The sequence below is a fragment of the Peromyscus eremicus genome, chromosome 20 (assembly GCF_949786415.1).
Source record: "Peromyscus eremicus chromosome 20, PerEre_H2_v1, whole genome shotgun sequence".
NCBI lineage: Eukaryota > Metazoa > Chordata > Mammalia > Rodentia > Cricetidae > Peromyscus > Peromyscus eremicus.
Genome location: NC_081436.1, coordinates 26,971,975 through 26,994,998, shown reverse-complemented (window position 1 = coordinate 26,994,998; position 23,024 = coordinate 26,971,975). Strand labels below are relative to the sequence as shown.

The window sequence follows — 23,024 nt, the reverse complement described above, 5'->3', positions numbered from 1 at the left end:
GAAGAGTTGTAGGGAGCTGAGAAGCTTTAAAAGGCCCCCAAGCTCTCAGACCCATCAGGACTGAGAGTTGAAACACTGGCCTCTGTAGGAGTTAGGGATCCAGGAACCCGAGGCTCACCCAGGTGGTGTAGTACTAACCAACGCTGCATGATGCTACCACACACTTCTACTAGATGCTGAGGATTACAAAGGCTGCTGCTAAGTCCAGGGCAACTGGTGGTTACAGCCCAGAGTAGCAAGTCTTCAATCTGAGTGCCAACGGCATTCAGTCCCTGGCTTCTAAATCCCTCTCAGGGCTTGGAGCTTCAAGCAAGCGGGTCTGCCTGTGCAGTCCCTCGGCCTTGGGTACTCAAAGGCCAACACTTGAACTTGTTTTTACTTCAACACATGATTTCTTTCTTTTTTCTGGTTTTTCGAGCCAGGGTTTCTCTGTAGTTTTGGTGCTTGTCCTGGATCTCGCTCTGTAGACCAGAACTCACAGAGATCCGCATGGCTCTGCCTCCCAAGTGCTGGGATCCAAGGCGTGCGCCGCCGCCGCCGCCGCCGCCACCGCCACCACCACCACCACCCGGCTAACACACAATTTCTATGCAGGTGGGACAAAAGGACTTTGGAAAGTTGACAGGTAACAGAGTTTCACTGTGGATATTCTGGGCCACTGGGAAATGGAAGGGTTGACATCTCCAGTGAAGGAGCCAACACAGTCCTTCTGCAGTTTTTAGAACAATATGTGTGCTGAATAGTTTTATATCAATTTGACACAAGCTAAAGTCATCTGAGAGAAACCTCAATTAAGAAAAATGCCTTGATAAGACTGGGCTGTATGTCTTTTTTTTTTTTTTAAGAGATTAATGGGGGAGGTCCCAGCCCACTGTGGTTCTGTAAGAAAGCAGACTGAGCAAGCCATGTTGAGCAGACCAGTAAGCAGCACCCCTCCATGGCTTCTGCATCAGCTCCTGCCTCCAGGTCCTGGCCCTGTTTGAGTTCCTGTCCTGACTTCTTTCAATGATGGACTGTGATGTAGAAGTGTAAGCCAAATAAACCCTTTCCTTCCCAACTTACTTATATTTCATCACAGCAACATATTTCATCACAGCAACAGAAACCCTAACTAAAAACACTTCTAAAACGTTAGAAGTGAAACCTAATGGTTGATTTCCAAAGGTTCCTCAAGCCAGTTTAGGTCCATCCACAAATGAACAGGAAACACTAGCCCCCGCTGTACCTGCAAATTTAGCTATCCCCTACAACTGCACCTCTGCTAAGCTTTCTCCCCCAGCAAATCAAAGAACCCTAGAAGTAAAGAGTAGAAAACTGCAGTCAGGCTTGCCTGTAAGGTCATGATTCTGGTAAGTAAACAGGATATAAAATGTAGAGATAAGCTGGGCGGTGGTGGCATACGCCTTTAATCCCAGCACTCTGCAGACTAGGCAGGTGGATCTTTCTGAGTTTGAGGCCAGCCTAGTCTACAGAACAAGTTCCAGGACAGCCAGAGCTACACAGAGAAACCATCTCAAAATACAACCACCACCACCACTACAACAAAAACAAAGATAAATGTGTTCACTTGGAGCCTCCAATTCATCCAGAAAGACCTATTTCTCTCTCTCCAAACCCAGCCCGCTCAGAGAATCTCCAAATAAAGGAAAGGCACCAAGAGCCTGTGGCAGGCTCATCATCATCTCCTGCCTGTAACCTATAAAATCTCCCTGCTTTAGTTGGGGGATTCAACTTCTTTGGCCTTGATCTCTGGGACTGGAGAACCAGTCCGGGAGCTGCTTTGCTCATTATACCTGTTATATTTTTCAGTTAGGCTTGAGCTGGCTTACTGAGTTGATGAGAAACTTATTATGGGGGGAGGGGCTAGCATAAAACCTATTAAAACCCACACAGTTTTTTGTTAATACAGATGACTATTAAGGTTGTACCCTCCATGGCGCTGGAGAGATGGCTCAGCAGTTAACATGCATTGCTTGTTGTGAGATATTTGTACACTGTGTGAAGACGTATTTGCTGTGATTGATATAATACAAAGCTGAACGGCTAATAACTAGGCAGGAGGTATAGGCAGGATTTCCAGGGAAAGGAAGAGGAGGAGGAATCGAGGCGTGCAAGAGACTCCAGGAGATATGGAGAGGAAACAGAAGGTGCAAGATGGAAGAGAGGTAACACCACGTGATAGAATATAGATTACTATAAATGGGTTAATTTAAGTTATAAGAACTACTTAGGAACAAACCTAAGCTATAGGCCGAGCTTTCATAATTAATAAGAAGTCTCCGTGTCGTTATTTGGGAGCTGGCTGGCGGGACAGAGGAAGACTTTACAGATTATAATTGCTCATCCAAAAGATCCTGGTTTGATTTCCAGCTCCCACATGACAGCTAATAACTGTATCTACAACTCCAGTTCCAGGGGTCTAGTGCCCTCTTCTGGCCTCCATGAGCACCAAGTACACACAAGTGCACAGACCTAGACACAGGCAAAACACTAACACGCACAATATAAACAAACAAATGAGTAAAAAAGCTCTCTGCCTCAATCAGTGAGCTTGGCATTCCAGGCTTACACCTGTCTTGATTTCACTACTCTGAGTCTCCAGTGGCTTATTACAAAGTTAAGATCATGTTTCTCGGGCACAGTGGCTCAAAGTTGTCCTTTGACCACGCGTGTACACACATATAGTAATAATAAGGATGTTTTAAACCCCAAAAACTAAAACCAAAAGCCCCAAACAGAACCAACACCACCACAACCAACAAGACACCTTCAGTAAACTCTCTCTAGAGGGCCTGCCTTTCCCAGCTCTTCCAGGGAAGTCTGGCGACATCTACTGCTGGGCATCGCGGCTAACCCCACACCCACGTGGGCAAACAATGCCTCTCAGCCCCCGCGTCTGCGCACTGATTCCACTGGCTGGATGCAGTGGTCTGGGCCGGAAGTCTGGCACGGAGAGGGCTCCGGTCCCCACTCTCATCCTAGAGCGGCCACGGATGTCCTCCGGGCGGGGCCTCGGGCAGCTTCCGGCCGGGGCGTGCAGTGGCGGTGTGGGCTTTGTGGCCGCCCGGGGCTGCGCGGCCGGGTGGGGCTTGGCTTGGTTCCGCGCCGTCCTCTTGCCGCCGGGCTCCGGGTGAGTAGGGCGTCGTGGATCACGCAGGCGGGCGGGCTGCCTCCAGGCCAGCGGGGTTCAGCGATTCGGTTGGTGTTCCGGGCCCGGCTGCACTTCGCTCTTGCAGGTGTCTGCAGCTCCTCGCTTCGTTCGGGCCGAGCCCTGCGTCTTTTTCTCGCCGAGCTGGGTGTGGTAGATGCCTGGACGGGTCGCCCGAGGGCATGGAGGCCCTCAAGGGTTGCACAGTCAGCCTCGGCGCCTGCAGATCAGGCCTCCGCTTGGCTGCTTGCAGGCTGGCGGCTCAGGTGATGGAGCGCAGGTGCGCGCATCTGCTCTTTTGCTTGGATCTTACCCTCCTGCCTTCCCTCAGGCCTTTCGCCTCTGCTGGAGGAGATGCAGTGCAGGCATCCCAGCGCTTCGGGGGTTGTAGATAATGTGCGTGTTGGGCAGAATTAGCTCCTAATGACGTGAAGGAGGATTCCCAGGTGGGGTCAGGTATCAGCCAAACCGTCCTTAGCTTTTCCACGAAGCTTTTTCATAATCAGAAGTGTGTGAGTCAATGTCTGTGGTATCTCTGTGATGGTGCTAGGGACATTTAACCCTCTTTGCGTCCTGCCCCACTGTGGTCCAGGAGTCCAGGGCCTGAGTTTCCCATGGGTTTTAGCAGGAATACGCTCTAAACTCAAGCCGTTTTCAGGAGGAGCTGGTATTCACAGTCACCCTGTGCACTCGCAGACATCCTTCCTCTGAGACCCATCCCAATGAATGAGAGAAATAAATGTCTTCTGCTCACGAAGAAATCAGAATTGCCTCCTCCCCGCCCCCACTCCCTACACGGAGGGGTTTTGTTGTTGTTTTTTGTTTGTTTTGTTTTGTTTTGTTTTTGTTTTGAGACAGGTTTTCTCTGTGTAGCCCTAGCTGTCCTGGAACTTGCTCTCTAGACCAGGCAGGCTGGCCTCGAACTCACAGAGATACGCCTGCCTCTGCCTCCGGAGTGCTGGTATTAAAGGCGTGCGCCACCATGCCCAGCTTACACACTGAGTTTTAAGGCAGTGCCTCAGTCCCTATTAACAGAGAGCAGACCTTTGTTCCTGTCCTGGCTGTGGCATTGTGTCTGTTTTAATACTTCATGAGAGGTACAGAGAAATTTCACAAGCCGGTACATTTACCTCTGGACACTCCTGGTTCTTTGAAGGTGGAGTCCTGGTTCTGGAATGATTTGGGGGATGATAGAGAGCAGCAGAGCTGGGAAAGCCCCCCACCCCCCCACCCCCGACTCATGATCTGAGCTGGAGGTGGACAGCATGTCAGAGAAGCAGCAGGCCAGAACAGAATGATGCTCTTGAAGTGAATCAGAGGGCCGTCCTAACTGCTTTTTTGGCTTATGGAAGATGGCTGCTGAAAGGCTCCGGGGCTTGTAAGGAAAAGAAGCTTGTTTGTGTATGGGAGACCTTGTGTGCAGGTACCAGGGGCAGAGGTCGGAAGAGGAGCCCTAAGAGGGCAGCCTGCCACTGCCTCTGCCTCTGTTCTTTTTAACCTCAGTCAGCTGCCTCTGGTAAACTTACGGATGATTGTGAGGAGAACATGGTACACACTTGCTTTGCACACGTGGCACTCGGCTACCTGCACATCTGCCGAGGCATCTGCACAGGCTTCTGAGGAGGCAGGCCCCCTTGCCTGGTTATTCCCAAGGCTGAAGCTATACAGACTTTGCTACTCCTACTGTATTTTCTGCCTATGGGTGTTTTGTAATGCACATAAGTCTGTCCATCGTATGTGTGCCCGGTGCCCTCAGAAGCCAGCAGTGGACATTGGATCCCCTAGAACTGGAGTTGTGAACGGCTCTGTGGGTTCTGGGAATTGAGCTCAGGTCCTCTAGAAGAGTAGCTTAACTGCTAAGCCGTCTCCCTAGCCCTCAATTTGCTGATTTTGAGATGAACATTTCTTCAAGCAGATATATTGAATTGAAGAAACTTCCCTTAAAATAAGAACTTATAAAAGTCACAAAGAGGCACACATGGTTTTAAGCTGTTCTGGTAAACAGATGCAGGCCTGTTTCCAGGTAGCATAGTCGTTTTAAGTATATCAGAGGCTCTGAGGTGTAGCTCATTGGTAGGGCACTTACTTGCCTAGCATGCACATACCCTGAGTTCTACATAATGTGTAATATCCTTAGTGCTACTATGTTATGTAAAATAGTAAAAGTCAGAAGGTATTAGTGATTTCTAAAACCAGAAACGACATGTCCATTTTACCCTTTTTTCAAACATGTAAGTTTCAACATGCAGATTTCTTCATAGTACTGATCCTGTCCATCTCTAAACAAAACACCCTGTAAAACCTACATGTATTTATTTATAAAGGATAAAGTCTTTCAAAGCAGGACATGGACTCTGTGGGTGACAGACCTGAATTTGAACCTTCACTCTGCTCCTGACTGATCTACTTTCTCTTCTAGTCTGTTTTTTTTCTCTGTAAATAGTGCAGCCGTCGTGACGCGTGTGAGATGAAGCAGGTCCTTTCTAAGCACCGCGGTCGGCTGGGTTGCCTTGGCCTTCCTTATGCTGAGTGCCGGTTAGACTCTGCTGCAGCAGGCTGGCGGCACTGCCTTGCTGTAGCCTCAGCGGTTCTGAAGCTTAAAGCTTGTGTGAAGCGGAGTAGAGCCGTGGCCCCTGGAAACAGCTCTTAGAAGGGGTGGTGGGATAGGTTGCCCTCAATGGTAGCCACATAGGAGAGCCTTGAAGCTTTTAAAATAGAAAGTCATCATTCCATTTATGCGTTTAAAGGATCATCCTGCTGTCTCTGTAGGAAAGTAATAGAGACAGGTTAGAAGATTGTCATCTTTGTGTGTTACGAAATAATTGGTAGAGGATGGCACTGGGGTTTTGAGACAGGAGCAGGGTGCGATATAATGGCCTGGCCTACAGGTCTGCTGGTGGATTGGATGTGGGAAATGAATAAAAGTAAAGGGAAGCGAGGATTATTGCACAGTTCTGGCCTGAACAAATACCAGTTGATGGAGATCTCACTATAGGAGGGGCGGATTTAGCAGAAGTCAGAAAGTTGACACCTGAGGTTTGAGAACCTGAAAAGGCATCGGGTTGAGAGCCAATCAAATGTGGAAGTTGGGAAAGAGCCCAGTTGCAGGAGGAAAAAGGTTTTCAGCCGTAGATACCATCTCTCTGCTAAGATAGGTCGGTAGAGAGAGAGCAGGTCTTGCCGGGATCACGGCAAGGCTCCCTTGTCGTCTGTGTGCTACAGGTAGCCTGAAGGGACTGCAGGGCTGTGGACCATGGACATGTGGACCATGGGGTGCGCACTGGGTAGGGACAAGATAGAGATGGGAGTGGAGGGCAGGAGGAGTGACAGGTTCTATTGGAGTGATCTTTGGAATTAGATGACTTGATTTTTTTTTTTTTTTCAAGACAGGGTTTCTCTGTGTAGCTTTGCGCCTTTCCTGGGACTCACTTGGTAGCCCAGGCTGGCCTCGAACTCACAGAGATCCGCCGGGCTCTGCCTCCTGAGTGCTGGGATTAAAGGCGTGTGCCACCACCGCCCGACTCAGATGTCTTGATTTTTAAGTAGAGCCCTGGCTCTATCCCTGCCCCTCAGTCTCCCTCACAGGACACAGAGGAGTGTTGTTTAAACAGCACAGGCCTGTTTGTGCTGGGGTTGGACGTATGTGAGGTGGAGCCACAGGAAACCTTCCCATGTGGACGGTTGGTTGGGGCAAGGTGAAAGTTGGTAACAGTGAAGGGTCCGAAGTGTGGGCAGAGGAAATGCTTCCTCTCTCACCTGTGTGGGAGTTTAATTTTATACCTCCCGCCCTTTTAGCAGCTTCTTGTTAACAAAGGGGAAAGACCATCTTCTTTTCTCATTTCAGATTCTACTGTAGGAGCTGGGGGCAAGAAGGTGATCCTGAAGCCTGAATTTCTGGGGATGAAAATTCACATAATACGATGTCAGACAAACTCACAGTGCTGGAACCTTCAGCCTCTGAGCCCGGGGAATTTCATGAAGACAGATTAGCGCAGCTGTTGGGGAATCCAGAGAGGCAGGGCCTAGAGAGTCCCCCCTCTCAGGAGGGGGGCTTCAAACAGATGACAGTGACCCACTGGAAAATTCAAACAGGAGAAACAGCCCAGATGTGTAGTAAGTCGGGAAGAAACCCTATTCTCAACTCAAACCTCCTTATACTTCAGAGAGAGCTTATAGAAGGGGAGGGCCGTTCTTGTGGTATTGGTGGCAAGAGCTTCCCTTTTAATTCAAATGTAGTTCCACATCAGGTTTCTCACCCAGGGGAGAAGCCTTATCACTGTGATCATTGTGGAAAAGGTTTCAGTCAAAACTCCCTCCTCAGTGAACATCAAAGAGTCCACACCGGGGACAGACTCTATGTGTGTAACGTGTGTGGGAAAGACCTCATTCACTATGCAGACCTAGTTGAACATCAGCATGTACATACAGGAGAAAAGCCCTTCAAGTGTGCCCAGTGTGGAAAAGCGTTTTGTCACAGTTCAGACCTGCTCCGGCACCAGAGAGTCCATACCAGAGAGAGGCCTTTTGAGTGTAAAGAGTGTGGGAAAGGTTTCAGTCAGAGCTCCTTGCTCATTCGCCATCAAAGAATCCACACAGGAGAGAGACCCTATGAGTGTAACGAGTGTGGAAAATCTTTCATTCGGAGCTCCAGCCTTATTCGCCATTACCAGATCCACACAGAAGTCAAACAGTATGAATGCAGGGACTGTGGGAAAGCCTTCCGACACCGTTCAGACCTCATTGAGCACCAGAGAATTCACACTGGAGAGAGACCCTTTGAGTGTCATGAGTGTGGGAAGGCCTTTATTCGAAGCTCAAAGCTCATTCAGCATCAGAGAATTCATACTGGAGAACGGCCTTATGTATGCAATGAGTGTGGGAAGCGTTTCAGTCAGACATCCAACTTCACTCAGCATCAGAGAATCCATACTGGGGAAAAACTCTATGAGTGTAATGAATGTGGGAAAGCGTTCTTTCTGAGTTCATACCTTATACGACACCAGAAAATCCACACTGGTGAACGGGTGTATGAATGTAAAGAATGTGGGAAGGCTTTTCTGCAGAAGGCCCACCTCACTGAGCATCAGAAGATCCACACTGGAGACAGACCCTTTGAGTGCAAAGACTGTGGGAAAGCCTTCATCCAGAGCTCTAAGCTGTTGCTGCATCAAATTGTACATACTGGAGAGAAGCCCTATGTGTGCAGCTACTGTGGGAAAGGCTTTATACAGAGGTCCAACTTCCTTCAGCACCAGAAGATGCACACTGAAGAGAATCTCTACAAGTACAGTCAGCTTGGAAAAGATCTTACCCCACCTCCTGATCTTGTCCACCAGGAGGATCTTTCCCTGAGTGAGACCTCTGTTCATTTAGGAGAGACATCTATGGATCAGGAGTGTCATGCAGATAATTTATAGGACAGTCAGTCACTCTCCCAGTCAGCAAGTGGTGCTTGGATATGGGCATACTTAGTGTGTGTGTGTGTGTGTGTGTATATATATATATAATTATATATATGTGGCCTCTAAGATGTGGACTGTCACAGTTTTCCAAGTCACATCTCCCAAGTCATGGGCTGCTTTGGTTAGTTCTATTGTCTATCACCAGGGCAGGAAAGCTGAGGGACTGAACAACTGACCTTGAGCTGAAAGCCGAGGGAGAGCCTCTAGAGAAGTTTCTACATTTTCTTTGAAGTTCCAGCACACTGTGTACAGAGCAGAGCTGTATTACTTGAGAAGTGGTTACCTGTCTGAAAGGTTGGAGGAAGGGGCTTTTCTCATGCAAAACTGCAAGTTGGTTCCCTGTTATCTGGGAATAAACTCCAAGCCTTGGGGTTTAGTCCCTGGCCTTTGCTTTCTCAACTGTTTGACTCCTGGTGATGCATTTGATGTGTATGATGTGCACCCCCACCCACATCCTTCAGGCTGCCCCCACTCCTGTTCCTGATGGCTCTCCCCCTTTCTCCCAGTTGCTCCTGACTATTATGTGAGACCTCTCTCAGGCACCGTGCCCTAGAATGCTTCCTTAGTACCGAGCTGGGTTTGTATCTTGTGCGTCTGTTGCTCAGTGATAACCTCTGCTACTGTACTTGCTTTTAAGTACCACAATTTTGGATTCTCTCTTTTTCACTGTGCTCTGTTCCCCGAGGACAGTGATCATGTGTCATTGATTCCTGTGTCCCTAGTGTCTAGCACATGACAATAAACAAAACAAAAACCCAAATCTGTGTAATCGGCATATCCTTTATCTTCTGTTTTTTGAGACAGGTTCTCACCATGTGGCCCAGGCTGGTCTCAAACTCACAGCCCTCCCTCAGCCTCCTGAGTGCGGGGATGATAGATGTGTGCTACAACACCTTGCTACTGTTCTATATTGCTGTTTTTAAATTTTGGGGTGTTCTTTTTGTCATCAGTGTGGTCTGCTCTACTAGGAAGTGCTGTCTCCCCAAGTCCTGTTGATACCTGCTCTTGTTAAGAGTTGCCGACAGTCTCCTGTCTGCAGCTACTGCCCACCAGGGGTGGCACGGTCCTCATTCAGAGCTGTCCACTGTACTTTCAGGGTGGTGCCCTCATGCCTACATCACTTTTTTTCTATTTTAGTAGCTCCAGGCTCAACTGTCTCTTTCTAACGCCACTTATGTGAAGATGTATTAAGGTCTGTGAGGAATAGTTTTGGATATTTGAAAAATGAGAGTAAGAAGGTGCCACTCATCCTGTGTCGGGTGCTGGTGAAGCCAGAGAGATCCCAGAACCGTGAGTGAAGTGGGCACCGGTTCTTGTAAGAGCTCTACCAAGGAGGTGACTAGTGGCACTGTAGATCTAGGAAGGCTCCATCGCGGACTTGAAGATTTAACTGGTCCAGAGAAGTCAGTGGACATCTGTCAGCCTGAGTGCAGGAATTTGGGATGGTGTCTCCACAGACAGGCAGAGCACAGGTTGCCCTGCACCTCAGGGTTAGTCTACAGTGGATTCCAGCCAGCAAATGTGCTCATTTCTGCCTCTGGATTCCTTTGGGAAGAGCATTAACCACAACAACTAGTTTTGAGACAATATGAAGATAATTTTTGTCCCAGAGGGCAATTTTGAGCTTTGAACAAATCCCAGCAACCCTAGAAGCTTCAACTAGGCAGATAATTTAAAAAGGACATGTATCGCATTTTCTGGAAAACTCACTATCCCATGACATAGCCAGCAGACACACGTTATCAGACCATTTCAGTCAGTACAGTACAGTCCTAACTTCATACTGTTCAGGAATTTCCTTTGCTTCTTGTAGCAATACCACATTCAAGAAAAGTAACATTTCTTTTACCTCAAAAAAGTCCCCTTTTGCCCTTTCCAGAGTCAATCCAACCCCTGCCCTGGTAGCCACTTCCTGTGAGTGTAGAATTGCCTCGAGTGTCCTAGAACCACCTACACGTGGACTGGTGAGGTAGGTGCCCTAGTGTCAGACTTGGGTCACTTTGGCATGTGACCAGAGTGTTTTTAGACTGTGTCAAGTAGCTTTGCATTAGTAGTTCGCTTGGCCAAGTAGGGTCCCGTTGTATGGGTAGGCCATTCCGTGCTCACTGGTCCACTCGCTTATGGAAATTGAGTTTCCAGTGTGGACGCTCAAGAATAAACTGCTATGATCATTTGTGTAAAAGCATTCATGTGCACATGCGTGTGTATTTCAGGTAAATACAACTTTTATTTTTTTAAAGATTTATTTATTTATTATGTACACAGAAGAGGTTGCCAGATCTTATTACAGATGGTTGTAAGCCACCATGTGGGTGCTGGGAATTGAACTCAGGACCTCTTGAAGAGCAAGAGGTGCTCTTAACCTCTGAGCCATCTCTCCAGCCCCTTTATTTTTTTTTAAAGATTTATTTATTTATTATGTATACAATGTTCTGCCTGCATGTGTCCCTGCAGGCCAGAAGAGGGCACCAGATCTCATTACAAGTGGTTGTGAGCCACCATGTGGTTGCTGGGAATTGAACTCAGGACCTTTAGAAGAGCAGTCGGTGCTCTTAACCACTGAGCCATCTCTCCAGCCCCCAAATACAACTTTTATTACAGGTTATAAGCATCTCAGAGATACACTTTTCTTGGCCTCCCAAGTACTGGGATTAAAGGTGTTCAATACTACCACCTGGCTAAAACCCATCTTCTTGGAGGAAATGACATTTACCCTGAGTGGAGTTTCAATGTAATTATGCTTACTTGTGCACTAGGGATTGTATTATACCAGAAAATTTTTTTTTTCCAAATTGTACTCTGTTTAAAATTTTTTGGGAATAAACCGCCTGCATTAGACTTTTGAAGTCTTACTCTATGTTGATGAAGTCAGTTATCATTCTCATCTCTTCAAAAGGTTTGCTTCTCTGTCTGACACCTGTAGAGACCCCCTCTTTGGTTACCAAAAGTAATATAATTTGTTTCTCTAGATTCTTCTTTTTAAGATTTATTTATTTATTATGAATACAATGTTCTGTCTACATGCCAGATTGATTATGGATGGCTGTGAGCCACCATGTGGGTGCTGGGAATTGAACTCAGGTCCTCTGGAAGAGCAGCCAGTGCTCTCGAACCTCTGAGCCATCTCTCCAGCCCTCTCTAGATTCTTTATGTCACCTACTTTGGAATCTGTATGGCCACGAGAGAAATGAGCCAGTCACCTGTCCTTCTTGAACTGACCACTCACCAATTATCTTTAACAATGGCCAACCACAACCACAAAAGGAAACTTAATCTCCTTCCACCCTCTTCCTCTAAAAACTGTAAGAAAGGCCCCCTACTCTGCCATGTAGGCCTGAATGCTCCTCGGAGCCCCTTGCAGGCTGCAGCATGCCTGTTTATGGCATTAATGTTTCCAATAAATCTTTTACTTACAGGTTAATTAATCCAGCGCAGTGTCTCCCTTGAACCTTGAAACTAAAACCTTTCACACATCGCTATTGGGAGATGAGTAAAACACACAACATTCAAATGGAAATTTACATATATGTGACGTGTGAGAAGTGTTTGTTTTCTATCAAAGATAGCTTGTTGGCAGGTCTCTGTGAGTTTGAGGCCAGCCTGGTCTACATTCCAGGCCAACCAGAACTGCATAGTGAGACCTTGCCTCCAAAAAAAAAAAAAAAGATTGCCTACCAAGGGATAATATTCTTTAAGTCTCCATCATTATTGTTCGTTGTCTTTTTTTTTCCAGACAAGATCTCTCTACTGTGTAGCCTAGGCTGTCCAAGAGTTTGCTGTGTAGAACAGGCTGGCCTCAAACTCAAGATCCACTTGCCTCTACCTCCCAAATTCTGGAATTAAAGACCTGCACCACTGTGCCTGGCTCTTTGTTTTTGTGGTTTTGTTTTGTTTTGTTTTGTTTTGTTTTGTTTTGTTTTGTTTTGTTTTGTTTTTTTTTAGAGAGAGAGAGAGAGAGAGAGGGTTTATCCTTCATCTTCAATCTTACCCACCCGGTGAAACTTTTTTTTTTTTTGGTTTTTCGAGACAGGGTTTCTCTGTGTAGCTTTGCGCCTTTCCTGGGACTCAACTTGGTAGTCCAGGCTGGCCTCGAACTCACAGAGATCCGCCTGGCTCTGCCTCCCGAGTGCTGGGATTAAAGGCGTGCACCACCACTGCCCGGCACCTGTGAAACTTTTATGTAAACCTTTTCATTTCTCCTACCTGGTAAAACTTATTTATACAAAGACCCTGCTGCATTCTGGGAACTTGACAGCCTGAAGTGGCTGATCCATTCTTCCTTTATTTCCTTTGCACTGATTCCTTTCAAAACAAGACAATTGCAAAAGACTGTGAGGTCAGATCCAGGCCAACAGAAACAGACACAGTCACCACTTGCATTAGAATAACCAGGGGAACTTCTTGCCTCAGTCCACTTACTAGTCGTATTTGGGTTCTGGTGCACCCTTTTTACAAAAATCAATTCTTGTATAATATTAGAGGGACCAGCCTTAATATTATACATCCCAGGGTCTCAGGTGAGCTGAGGACTATTTTCGGGAAATAGAATCTCAGAACACCGAGCTCTTATTCTTCCAAATCTTCTTCTTCTCTCCCCTGTCCTGGGAGTCCCAGTATATATACATTTACAAGCAGTAATCCCTTGGCAGTGCAAAGCCAGGCTTCCGGTCAAATAAGGGGTGATAAGAATCACAAAGAGGGGCAGTAATTGTTAATTATTATTTGCAACACAAAAGGGAAGTGACTAATGGGAAAATGAATTAACTAAGGGGTAAATTCGGGTAATATCTAAGAAGACGGATCTTACGTGCTCACTATAGTCTTAAACGTAATAGGTAGAAAATGTTAAGAATCTATAAGTTGCTAAGTCAATGGGAGAAAATAAAACTGTCTTCTTTTTTCCTGTGGCTCCTATCTGTCCAAGCTATCTGCCATTTTTTGTGCAGGGTGGGGGAAAGTGTGCTTGGTCTCTAGGCAACCTGTGTACAGGTAGATTCCTCTGGTGATAGTTAAAGGGAGATCTGGAACTAGAGGTAAGATTTGGGAAAGGAGGAAGTTAAGCTTAATTAGCACATCCACCAGGCTTTCTCAAACTGGTGGTCTGGACACTTCAGTTGGGGTTGGGGATTTAGAACAGTGGTAGAGCGCTTGCCTAGCTAAGTGCAAGGCCCTGGGTTCAGTCCTCAGCTCCAGAAAAAAAAAAGAAAAAAGAAAGAGTACAGAGGTATCTCTGATAAGGTACTTTCCTCTGTCTGGGGATGGACCTGGCCGCATGCTGCTAATGACGATAATTACAGGGAGGCTTGAACTGGTGGGTTTCTGGCTGTGCACAGCTGTCTGCTCAGAAGGTTATCTAAATATTCCATTAGTAGAGGGGAAATGCTGCCCAATAAATGATGGAAAAGCTACAATAGCACACAAGAAACTCATAGCAGAAAATGGCTGATAATCAAAAGCCAAATATCACTAAAGCGCCTTGAGCCTCCGCTGGACCTCTGGAAGGCCCTTAGCCTCTTCCAGGTATTAGCTTTGTCACAATCAGCTGGAATCCTACTTTGTATATTTTTGCGGCTTGTAGCAAGCAATTGCCTTGCCAAACTACTTTGGCTTTGTTCTGTGCTACTTTGTGCAACACCAAGATGGCGGTTTCTAACAACACACCACTGTAAATCTATTATGGCAGTTACAATTTAAGCAAAATAAAAAGCCCAGAAACAACTCCAAATAGAAAACTAACATGGTTGGTGAGGATGAAGGGTTTGGACCCCTCGGGTCTGCTGCTCAGAGCACAGGTGCATCGGATGTAAAGACAGTGTGTTGATTCCTCAACAAGTCAAACAGAATTAACACAATCTAGAAAATCCCAGAAATTCTATTTCCTGAATACATAGCGCAAAGAAGTGAATGCAAACAGATAATGTACACCTATGTTCATAGCACCCTTGTTCAACAAAATCCACGGGAAGCCATTGCTTGGCAGTAGGCTCCTGCACTGGGCTACGGTGATATTTTGTTTGTGCTCTTAACGTATAAAGCTTGCCTGGAGACCAGAGTGTGGAGCTAGCCACTAGTTAATGGTAGAGGCCAGGCCGTGGTGGCAGCACTTGGGATCTCATGCCTTTGATCTCAGTACTTGGGAGGCACACACCTTTAATCCCAGCACTAGGGAGGAGGAAACAGGACTTGTTATGGCTGGGTGGAGACAGGAGCTCTGCCCCCTTTTTGGCTGAGGAGTTGGCGAGGGAAGAGGTGGCTGTGGCTTGCTCTTTTGTCTTTCTGATCTTTCAGCATTTACCCCCGATATCTGGCTCCGGGTTTTTATTATTAAGACCAATTAGAATTTGAGCTATACTGGGGTGGGCCCTTAGCTGACCAGACTCAGCAAAGGAGTCAACCATACTCGAGTGTCAGGCATCTAAGGAAGCTGGGTTGTTATCTGGCCTTATGGGAAATCAGGAGAGGGTGGGTTTCAGTGAGCAAGACAGTAGAGTTTGCTCTGCTTTAATCCTTACAAAAAAAGCAACCTGTAAAACTAACCCAGTGTCCCTGCAGGTTTTTTTTTTTTTTTTTTCCCCTATCGACTGTCTCTGCCTTAGGAAGAAAGTAACTTTGACAAGACCAATCTTTTTCTTTCTTTCTCTTAGACCTAACTTCCCTCTCTGTAAAACAGACAGCTGCTCAGTTTGTGGGACTATCTTATTTTATGGAATCAAGTGTTGCCTAAACTAGAATTACAAGTAAGTTTGGATCTTTAGGATTACATTTAGCATCACAGTGGCCCAAGTGTCCATTGACCAATGAGTAAGCAGAATGAGGTGGGAAATCCTGACCCATGCCACCACATAAATGAACCTGGCAAACATCGGTCGAGAAGGTCCTAGGACAAATTCCAAACAAGGAATGTTGGTGGCCCTGGGTGCTGGAGAGGAACTGGAGAAAAGTTCCCTGGGCAGGGACATTTCTGATTTGCATGACAACACCCTTTCAAGTTGCAAAATGCAAACCTGCAGGTCCCATACACTACTGGTACATTCAACAGGTTAAAATGAAGCTGTGTTATTACTTGTACTTTATCATACTTAAAAGTAAAAAAGAGAGAAGTCAGGTGTGGTGGCACATGCCTTTAATCCCAGCCCTTGGGAAGCAGAAGCAGGCGGATCTCTTGAGTTTGAGGCCAGCCTGGTCTATCTACAGAGCGAATTCCAGGACAGCCAGTGAAACCTTGTCTCAAAAAACCACAAACTCTTAGAGGGCTCAGGGACACCACAGTCCAGCCCAGCCTCCACGGTGGAGGGACCAGCAGGACCAGGGCAAGCCGGTGAAGGAGACAGGTGCACACCAGTCAGGTGCACAGCAAGCGCGACTACCCGCAGCAACCGAACCGGGCTCCTGGCTGCTCGGCGCACACTTCCGCTTTCCCGCGGGCTTGTCTAGCGCGCATCATTGAGTGGCGGCTCCTAGATTTGCCGGAAGCGGTTTCGGTCGCTGGCGTATTTCCGCTAGAGAGTTGAAGTCAGGGCGGCGCGCCGCCGAACTGAGGACTGAAGCTGCAGGAGCTGGGCGATCGTCCGGTGCCTCCTGGCGTGCTGCTCTGGGTCGCCCTGCTCCGCGCCACCGCGCTTGCGCTGGAGCCGACTGGACCCCCCGCACCCCCTGCGGCCTTCAGATGCGCCCACATCTCGCTGCCGCTGCTCCCGGGGAGGCTGGACGCGAGCGATGCTTCCGACCGGGCAGCGCTCCTCCCGGACGGGCTCACCGTGAGGACCCTCCGGTGAGTACGGACCCTCTCCCTACAATCCCAGGGCTCTCGCGCTCGGGTTTCCTTCCTCTCGCTGGTACTGCGCTCGGGCAGCCCTCCGATCTCAGTACGGGTCTGTGTCGGCTCCTGCCCTCCAGGGTTGCAGTCTCGCTTGTTTTCAGGTGGATTTCCTGCACTTGCACCAGTTCAGGTGTTCAGATGAGGAGCAATGTTCTCATTTGATCAGCTTGTTTGTGGTTGGCAGTCACTACCCGGACCCGAGTTTCCCGAGCTTCGGTGTGTCCCAATTTTCGGCCTTGCAGGTCGTTTACAGATAAGAATGCAGACCAGCGCGTTTGTAGATAACTAGTCCAGGCGCAATGTCACAGGGTTGAATGCCCTAGGCGCAACTTTTGTGCTATGTGTTAAAAATAATTTCCCTATTATAGACATGGTCTCGCTTTTGTAGTCGGGCTGGGCTCCAACTCGTGCCTGACCCCCTTGCCTCTGTCTCCTGAGTGCTAGGATTAGTACAGCTTATTTTTACCCTTATAGAATGTCTTTCTCTTTTTACCGTTAGTTTGTAAAAGTTATTCTGGGTACTACTAGTTCTTTGGCAGGATGGTGAATTGGGAATATTTCCTCTAGCTTGCCATTTTATCTTCCTAACTCCTTTTTAGAACCAGAAAATCTAAGTTTTATTGGTTCCATTAAATTTTGTTGCTTTGCTTTGTTTGGCTTGCTTTTTAAGTATCCCAACGGTCTTTGAGATAGCCGTGCAGGCAAAGTAAATGTGATGGTTAATTTCTCAACTTGACACAATCTAGAGTCCTTTTGGAAGAATGTGTCCGTAAGGGATTGTTAAATTGAGGTTGGCCTTTAGGCATGTCCGTGGGGCGTTGCCTTGATTGGCTTAATTGATGGGCAAACACAGGTTTGGGGCCCTTGGACTATGGAAGATTAGAGAAAGCAAGTTTGAGTTCTAAACATTTTTTTTATTTATTTATTTATTTATTTATTTATTTATTTATTTATTTATTTTTGGTTTTTCGAGACAGAGTTTCTCTGTGTAGCTTTGCGCCTTTCCTGGAACTCACTCTGTAGACCAGGCTGGCCTCGAACTCACAGAGATCCGCCTGGCTCTGCCTCCCGAGTGCTGGGATTAAAGGCGTGCGCCACCACCGCCTGGCAGTCATTTTATTTATTTATTCTTCTGCATTTGACTACGACGTGACAACCTTAAATTCCTGCCTTGACTTCCCCGCAGCAATGGACTATAACTTGGAATTGTAAGTTAGATAAGCCGTTCTTCTCTGATTTTTGTCGGAATTCTATCTCAGGAGCAGAATTGACACTAGGACACCTGGCCTTGAACTCTTTCGTTTTGAGATTGGGTCTCTGTAGTTGGGTCACCCAACTAGCGGGGATTTTCTTTTCTTTCTCTCTTCCTTCCTTCTTTTCTTTCTTTCTTTTTTCTTCTTGTTTTTTGGAGACAGGGTTTCTCTGCATAGCCCTGGCAGTCCTGGAACTTGCTGGGTAAACCAGGCTGGTCTCAAACTCACAGAGATCTGCCTGCCTCTGCCGCCCAAGTGCTGGGACGAAAGGCAGGAGCCACCATGGGGTTGGGGTCGTGTGTCTTCCCCCCCCCCCCCCCCCCCCCCCCCCCCCCCCCGAGACAGGGTTTCTCTGTGTAGCTTTGCTCCTTTCCTGGAACTCACTCTGTAACCCAGGCTGGCTTCAAACTCACAGAGACCCGCCTGGTTCTGCCTCCCGAGTGCTGGGGTTAAAGGTGTGCGCCACCGCCGCCCGGCTCGGGTGGGGGTTCTTAATTGGTTGGCTGAAGTGGAAATACCTACCCCGAATGTGGGTAGCACCATTTCACGAACTGTACCCTGCATCAAATGAAAAGGAAAGGGGGCTGAGCACAGGAAGCTTGGGATTGTGGGTCAAATTCTAGTGAGTGTTGTGGCTCGAGTCCTGCTAGACGGTTAACACTCTCATTAGCATCGCAGTACACCTAGTCATTACTGTGCTGTTTGCTTATCTTGTTGTCCTGACTACAGAATCAAGATTATCTCTCGATAGCAATGGGATGAGCACAGAGAAGGTCATGCTCGCCTACAGCCAAACCACAACAGTGGCTAATGATGGTTCCTGGTCCTTCTTTTTTTGGTTCTGGTTTTTGTTGTTGTTTTTTTCAAGACAGGGTTTCTCTGTATATAGCTCTGGCTGTCCTGGAACTCTCTGGCCTCAAACTCAGAGATCCACTTGCCTCTGCCTCCTGAGTGCTGGGATCAAAGGTGTGCACCACTATGACTCTGTTTCATTTTCAAATGGCACAGGACAAATTGGAGAATTGTATGCCCCGCACCGTGAGGATGTTTTCTGTATCAGTGACTTTTCCTGTTGCAGTGACATAGGCAGGCCCATCGTGTAAGCTGGAATGTGACAGATGGCATCCTGGGCTAAGAGGCAAAGATAATGCTGGTGCTCAGCTGGCTGTCCTTTCCCTTTTCATGAAGCTGGAACCACACCCATGGAATGATAGTGCATACATTCAGGGTTGGTTAGACTTCTATGGAAACATCCTCACAAACACATCCACAGGGGTGTGTCTCCTAGGTGATTCCCAGTGAATATTAACCACCACAGAAATCACTGCCTGCCCTACCCCCCCTTCCCGTACAGTGTATGGGTTTTTAGCATGCCCTCTCTGACTCACTCTCACTCAGTAGCAGGCAGTCCTGGAGCCATCTGTGTGTCAGGTGCCCGTGACCTTCAGAGATGTGGCCGTACACTTCTGCAGGGAAGAGTGGGAGTGTCTCAGCCCCAGCCAGAGGACCCTCTACCGGGATGTGATGCTTGAAAACTTCAGGAACTTCGTCGAGCTGGGTAAGGGCTGCTTCATGTTGGTTTCTGGAGCCTGGTAGGTCCTGGATAAGACCCCTGTGCTGTGTCTGATCAAGGGCATCTCTTGGCTCCTCTGGAGGTAGCCTAGGTCCCTGCATGGGGTTTCGTGTTAGCATATGTGTGCTCATGTGCAGGCAGGAGTACTCCTGTTTCCCTCCTGTAAGCCTCTGACTTCCTCATTCCTACTTCCAGGCAGCTTCTCCAGGGGATCTACAGGGGCTGACTGGGCTGCTGGGGTCATCTTGTGCTGCCCAGAGCTAGTCTGAGTCCTGGACTCACATTGTCTTTTACACAAATCAGATACCATTTCTCACTTTTGAAAAGGATACTGTGGCCCTAGACCAGACCTTATTTCTCACCTGGATCAGTGGGATGAACCATGGGTTGAAGACTGGGACAGGCCTGAGTTTCTAGAAGCACAAAAAGGTGTCTGCCCAGGTAAGCAGGATGAGCTACTCTTGGTTGACCCCTCCCACATTTCCTGGCACTGATTAAGGCCACTTTTCCCACCCCTCAGATAGACACAGTGGGAGAGTGGATGCAAAATGCCCTTAAAAAAAAAATTACGGGCTGGAGAGATGGCTCAGAGGTTAAGAGCACCGACTGCTCTTCCAGAGGTCCTGAGTTCAACTCCCAGCAACCACATGGTGGCTCACAACCATCTATAATGAGATCTGGTGCCCTCTTCTGGCTTGCAGGCAGAACGCTGTATACGTAATAAATAAATAAGTCTTTTTAAAAAAAAAAAAAAAAATTACTTATGTATACAGTGTTCTGTCTGCCTGCATGCCAGAAGAGTGCATCAGGTCTCATTACAGATGGCTGTGTGCGGCCATGTAGTTGCTGGAAATTGAACTCAGGACCTCTGGAAGAGCAGCCAGTGCTCCTAACCCTCTGAGCCATCTCTTCAGCCTGCACAGTGCCTTCTTAATTAGGGTCTTTGGAGGTGGATGAGTGGCATATTTCTGCCACTAAGCTCTGGTGGGAGGGACGTGTACATGTGTCAGTGGACCCTTGTGGTGAGGTTGTTGTGGGAGGGGGGTGTTTGAGAAAGGGAGGCGATGTCCTAGCACTGTCTGTAATAAGTCTAGGAGCGGCTGAGGTTTGACTGTGATAGCCAGAGAGAGAGAGAGAGAGAGAGAGAGAGAGAGAGAGACTGTCTGTCTGTATCCGACATGTTCCAGGTTTGGGACACTGGGACAGGACAGGTTCTCTATTTCACATGTGTTTGCTCATTTGTAAATTAGGGTAAAGCCCTGGCTTTTTCCTTAAGTAAGATGCTCCCAGATGGTGGTCATGGAGGTTTTGTTTTTGCCATACTAGGCATAGAACTCAAGGCCTTAGATAAACAATTCATGAAATATTCTGCCCTGAGTTTTGTTTTTTACTTCATATCCTCCCAGAAAGAAGACCAGGCACTTTATGTGCCCCAGACAGGCTGGGAGGGCCCCAGATTATGTGGAGCCCCCAGCTGGGTGTGTATCAGGCCTCTGTTTGCAGGAAGCTAATGGCTCAGAGGATGAGTGGTTCTAATTTGCAGAGAGCTAGCTCTCAGTGCCTGCCCCAGGTCCACCCCCGTGGTATAAGGCCTGTTGTTACTGGAACCGACACAAGCTTGATGGACAGTTGGTGGGTTTGGGGCCATTTAAACCCACTTATGGTTTCTTTTGTGTCCAAGTACCTGGCCCTCTAAGTCTTGTTAGTTTTAGCTCACCTGTGTACACTGAACACATTTTCTTCATAATTTATTTGTTGGATAGCTGCTTTGTAAGTTGGCTTGTCCCTGGGCCAGTTCCGAGTAAATGTGTCTGTTCCTCCACAGGAGGCAGAAAGTCCACAGATCGTAAGAGAGCCCGTGTTCGGGCTTCAGCTCATGAGAGGGCCCATCCACGGACAGGAGCCAAGAGGGGGCCTACCTTGAAGAAGAGTGTCCTGACATTGGGGAAGGTGCGCCTCCCCAGAGCCACCTCTGGCAAGAAAGCGGACCAACCGGAAGCTTTCCAGAACCGGATGTGTGGGAAATCCTGCAGGAAGCAGCCAGGCCTGAGGGAGCAGGGCTCGAGTGGTGGGGAGGGACATCCCTTCATCTGTGGCACGTGTGGGAAGGCACTGAGCTGCCACAGCCGCCTGGCTGCTCACCAGACAGTGCACACGGGAACCAGGTCCTTTGAGTGCTATGAGTGTGGCCAGACGTTCCGCTGGGTGTCAAACCTCCTGCGCCACCAGAGGAATCACACGAGCGAGAAGCCCTTCTGCTGCGAGGTGTGTGGACAGGCCTTCAGCCTGAAGGACCGCCTGGCACAGCACCGCAAAATCCACACGGAGCACCGCCCCTATGGGTGCGGGGACTGCGGGAAGGCCTTCAAACAGAAGTCCAACCTGCTCCGGCACAGACTCGTTCATACTGGAGAGAGGCCCTTCTACTGTGGCAGCTGTGGCAAGGCCTTCCGCACGAAGGAGAACCTCAGCCACCACCAGCGGATTCACAGCGGGGAGAAGCCCTACACCTGCGGCGAGTGCGGCAAGGCCTTCAGGTGGCCCAAGGGCTTCAGCATCCACCAGCGGCTGCACCTGACCAAGAGGTTCTACGAGTGCCAGCACTGTGGGAAGGGCTTCCGCCACCTGGGCTTCTTCACGCGGCACCAGAGAACTCACGGGCGTGGGGAAGTATGAAGGCACCCCTAGGCAGCTGGGCCTTCCCCGCTCTGGGACTTGGGGGAACCGCAGCGGGTGCTCTCTAGAAGCCAGGTGGTCCCCAAGTCCCTGAGGAAGTTCGGCCAGGAAATGGACACAGGGAGGCGGGCATCACGTGTGCAGGCAGAGCCGGCCACAGCTCTGGCTGCGTCCCCTGAGGAGTTTGCCCCTGTCCTGAGTGTCACTCGGGTGCACTTTAATCCCTCTCTCTTCCAGCTCTTTCACCATGGCTCCTGTTTGTGGGAGGGAGGCTGGAGCTGACAAGACGGCCCGGTGGGTAAAGGCACTTGTGGTAAAGCCCGAGAACCGGAGTTTGGTGCCCAGGGATCCACACGGTCAGAGGAGAGAACCAGATGCCCTAAATTCTCTAAATTCCTGCAGCACACGTGTGCATACAGACGCACAATAAATACATAAATAAATGGGGGGATAAAAAGCTTCTTCAACCTCAACAGGGGGCCATAGAAACAAACACCCTTGTTAACGGGCTGCAGAGAGACCTGGATTCACACTGGGTATCTAGCGTGGGGGTATGTGAGAAGCAGCCACAGACTGTACACGACCACCCGGGTAGAGGAAGTTTGTTGAAATGTCCTCAGCAGTTTCTCTAGCAGTTTATTCAGCTAGAGGTACCGGATCTTTGGTTCTATTTATTTGGTCTCATTAAAGCATAACCAGAGGTTATGTCCCAGTGGTGTGGGAACTTAGATGAGCCTTTGCTTCAGGCGGGACTCTGTCCCTGCATAGAGCTGTCCTAGTGTCGGGCAGGGAGGGGCAGCTGGAGCCTCTGCTGGGCATGTGGTTGAGAGCTGGATACTTCTCACCGGTCCTGTTTCTCTGCACAGGCTCATGAGCTGTAGAGATGGCCACCAAGCTGGGCCCCTCAGGAATGAGCCTCCTCCACTCCGCTATCACAGGCTGTGGCTGAGGCTCCTCTGCTGCTGGCTGTCAGGTGTTGCTCAGGAGCTGGCTGGGTCAGGTCCGCCCACTCAGTATGCAGAAGCGGTGGCCTTGGCCTGCCACTGTCCTAGAAGCTCCTGTGCTCAGCCCTGACCCTGGTGCCTTGGGAGCT

The 23,024-nt window shown here is 48.5% G+C and overlaps 2 protein-coding genes across 2 annotated transcripts; both read left to right on the top strand.

The window, feature by feature from the left end:
• The first annotated feature begins 3,023 nt into the window (after positions 1 to 3,023).
• On the top strand, positions 3,024 to 8,645 carry Znf623 (zinc finger protein 623). The gene is made up of 2 exons (XM_059247127.1): positions 3,024 to 3,130; positions 6,993 to 8,645. Exon 2 carries the CDS (start codon positions 7,069 to 7,071, stop codon positions 8,563 to 8,565), a length of 1,497 nt encoding a protein of 498 aa, XP_059103110.1. The 5' UTR covers positions 3,024 to 3,130; positions 6,993 to 7,068; the 3' UTR covers positions 8,566 to 8,645.
• Positions 8,646 to 18,148: 9,503 nt separating this feature from the next.
• On the top strand, positions 18,149 to 22,756 carry Znf707 (zinc finger protein 707). Its single transcript, XM_059247624.1, has 3 exons — positions 18,149 to 19,240; positions 19,583 to 19,696; positions 21,081 to 22,756. Exons 1-3 carry the CDS (start codon positions 19,207 to 19,209, stop codon positions 21,929 to 21,931), a joined length of 999 nt encoding a protein of 332 aa, XP_059103607.1. The 5' UTR covers positions 18,149 to 19,206; the 3' UTR covers positions 21,932 to 22,756.
• Positions 22,757 to 23,024: the final 268 nt, after the last annotated feature.

Excerpts from the sequence above, each read along its gene's own strand:
- Znf623 (XM_059247127.1), top strand. The coding sequence starts at position 7,069 with ATGTCAGACAAACTCACAGTGCTGGAACCTTCAGCCTCTGAGCCCGGG.
- Znf707 (XM_059247624.1), top strand. The coding sequence starts at position 19,207 with ATGCTTGAAAACTTCAGGAACTTCGTCGAGCTGG. Across the intron at positions 19,241-19,582 it reads CAGGAACTTCGTCGAGCTGG|GATACTGTGGCCCTAGACCA; the intron begins GTAAGGGCTGCT and ends ACTTTTGAAAAG. Across the intron at positions 19,697-21,080 it reads ACAAAAAGGTGTCTGCCCAG|GAGGCAGAAAGTCCACAGAT; the intron begins GTAAGCAGGATG and ends GTTCCTCCACAG.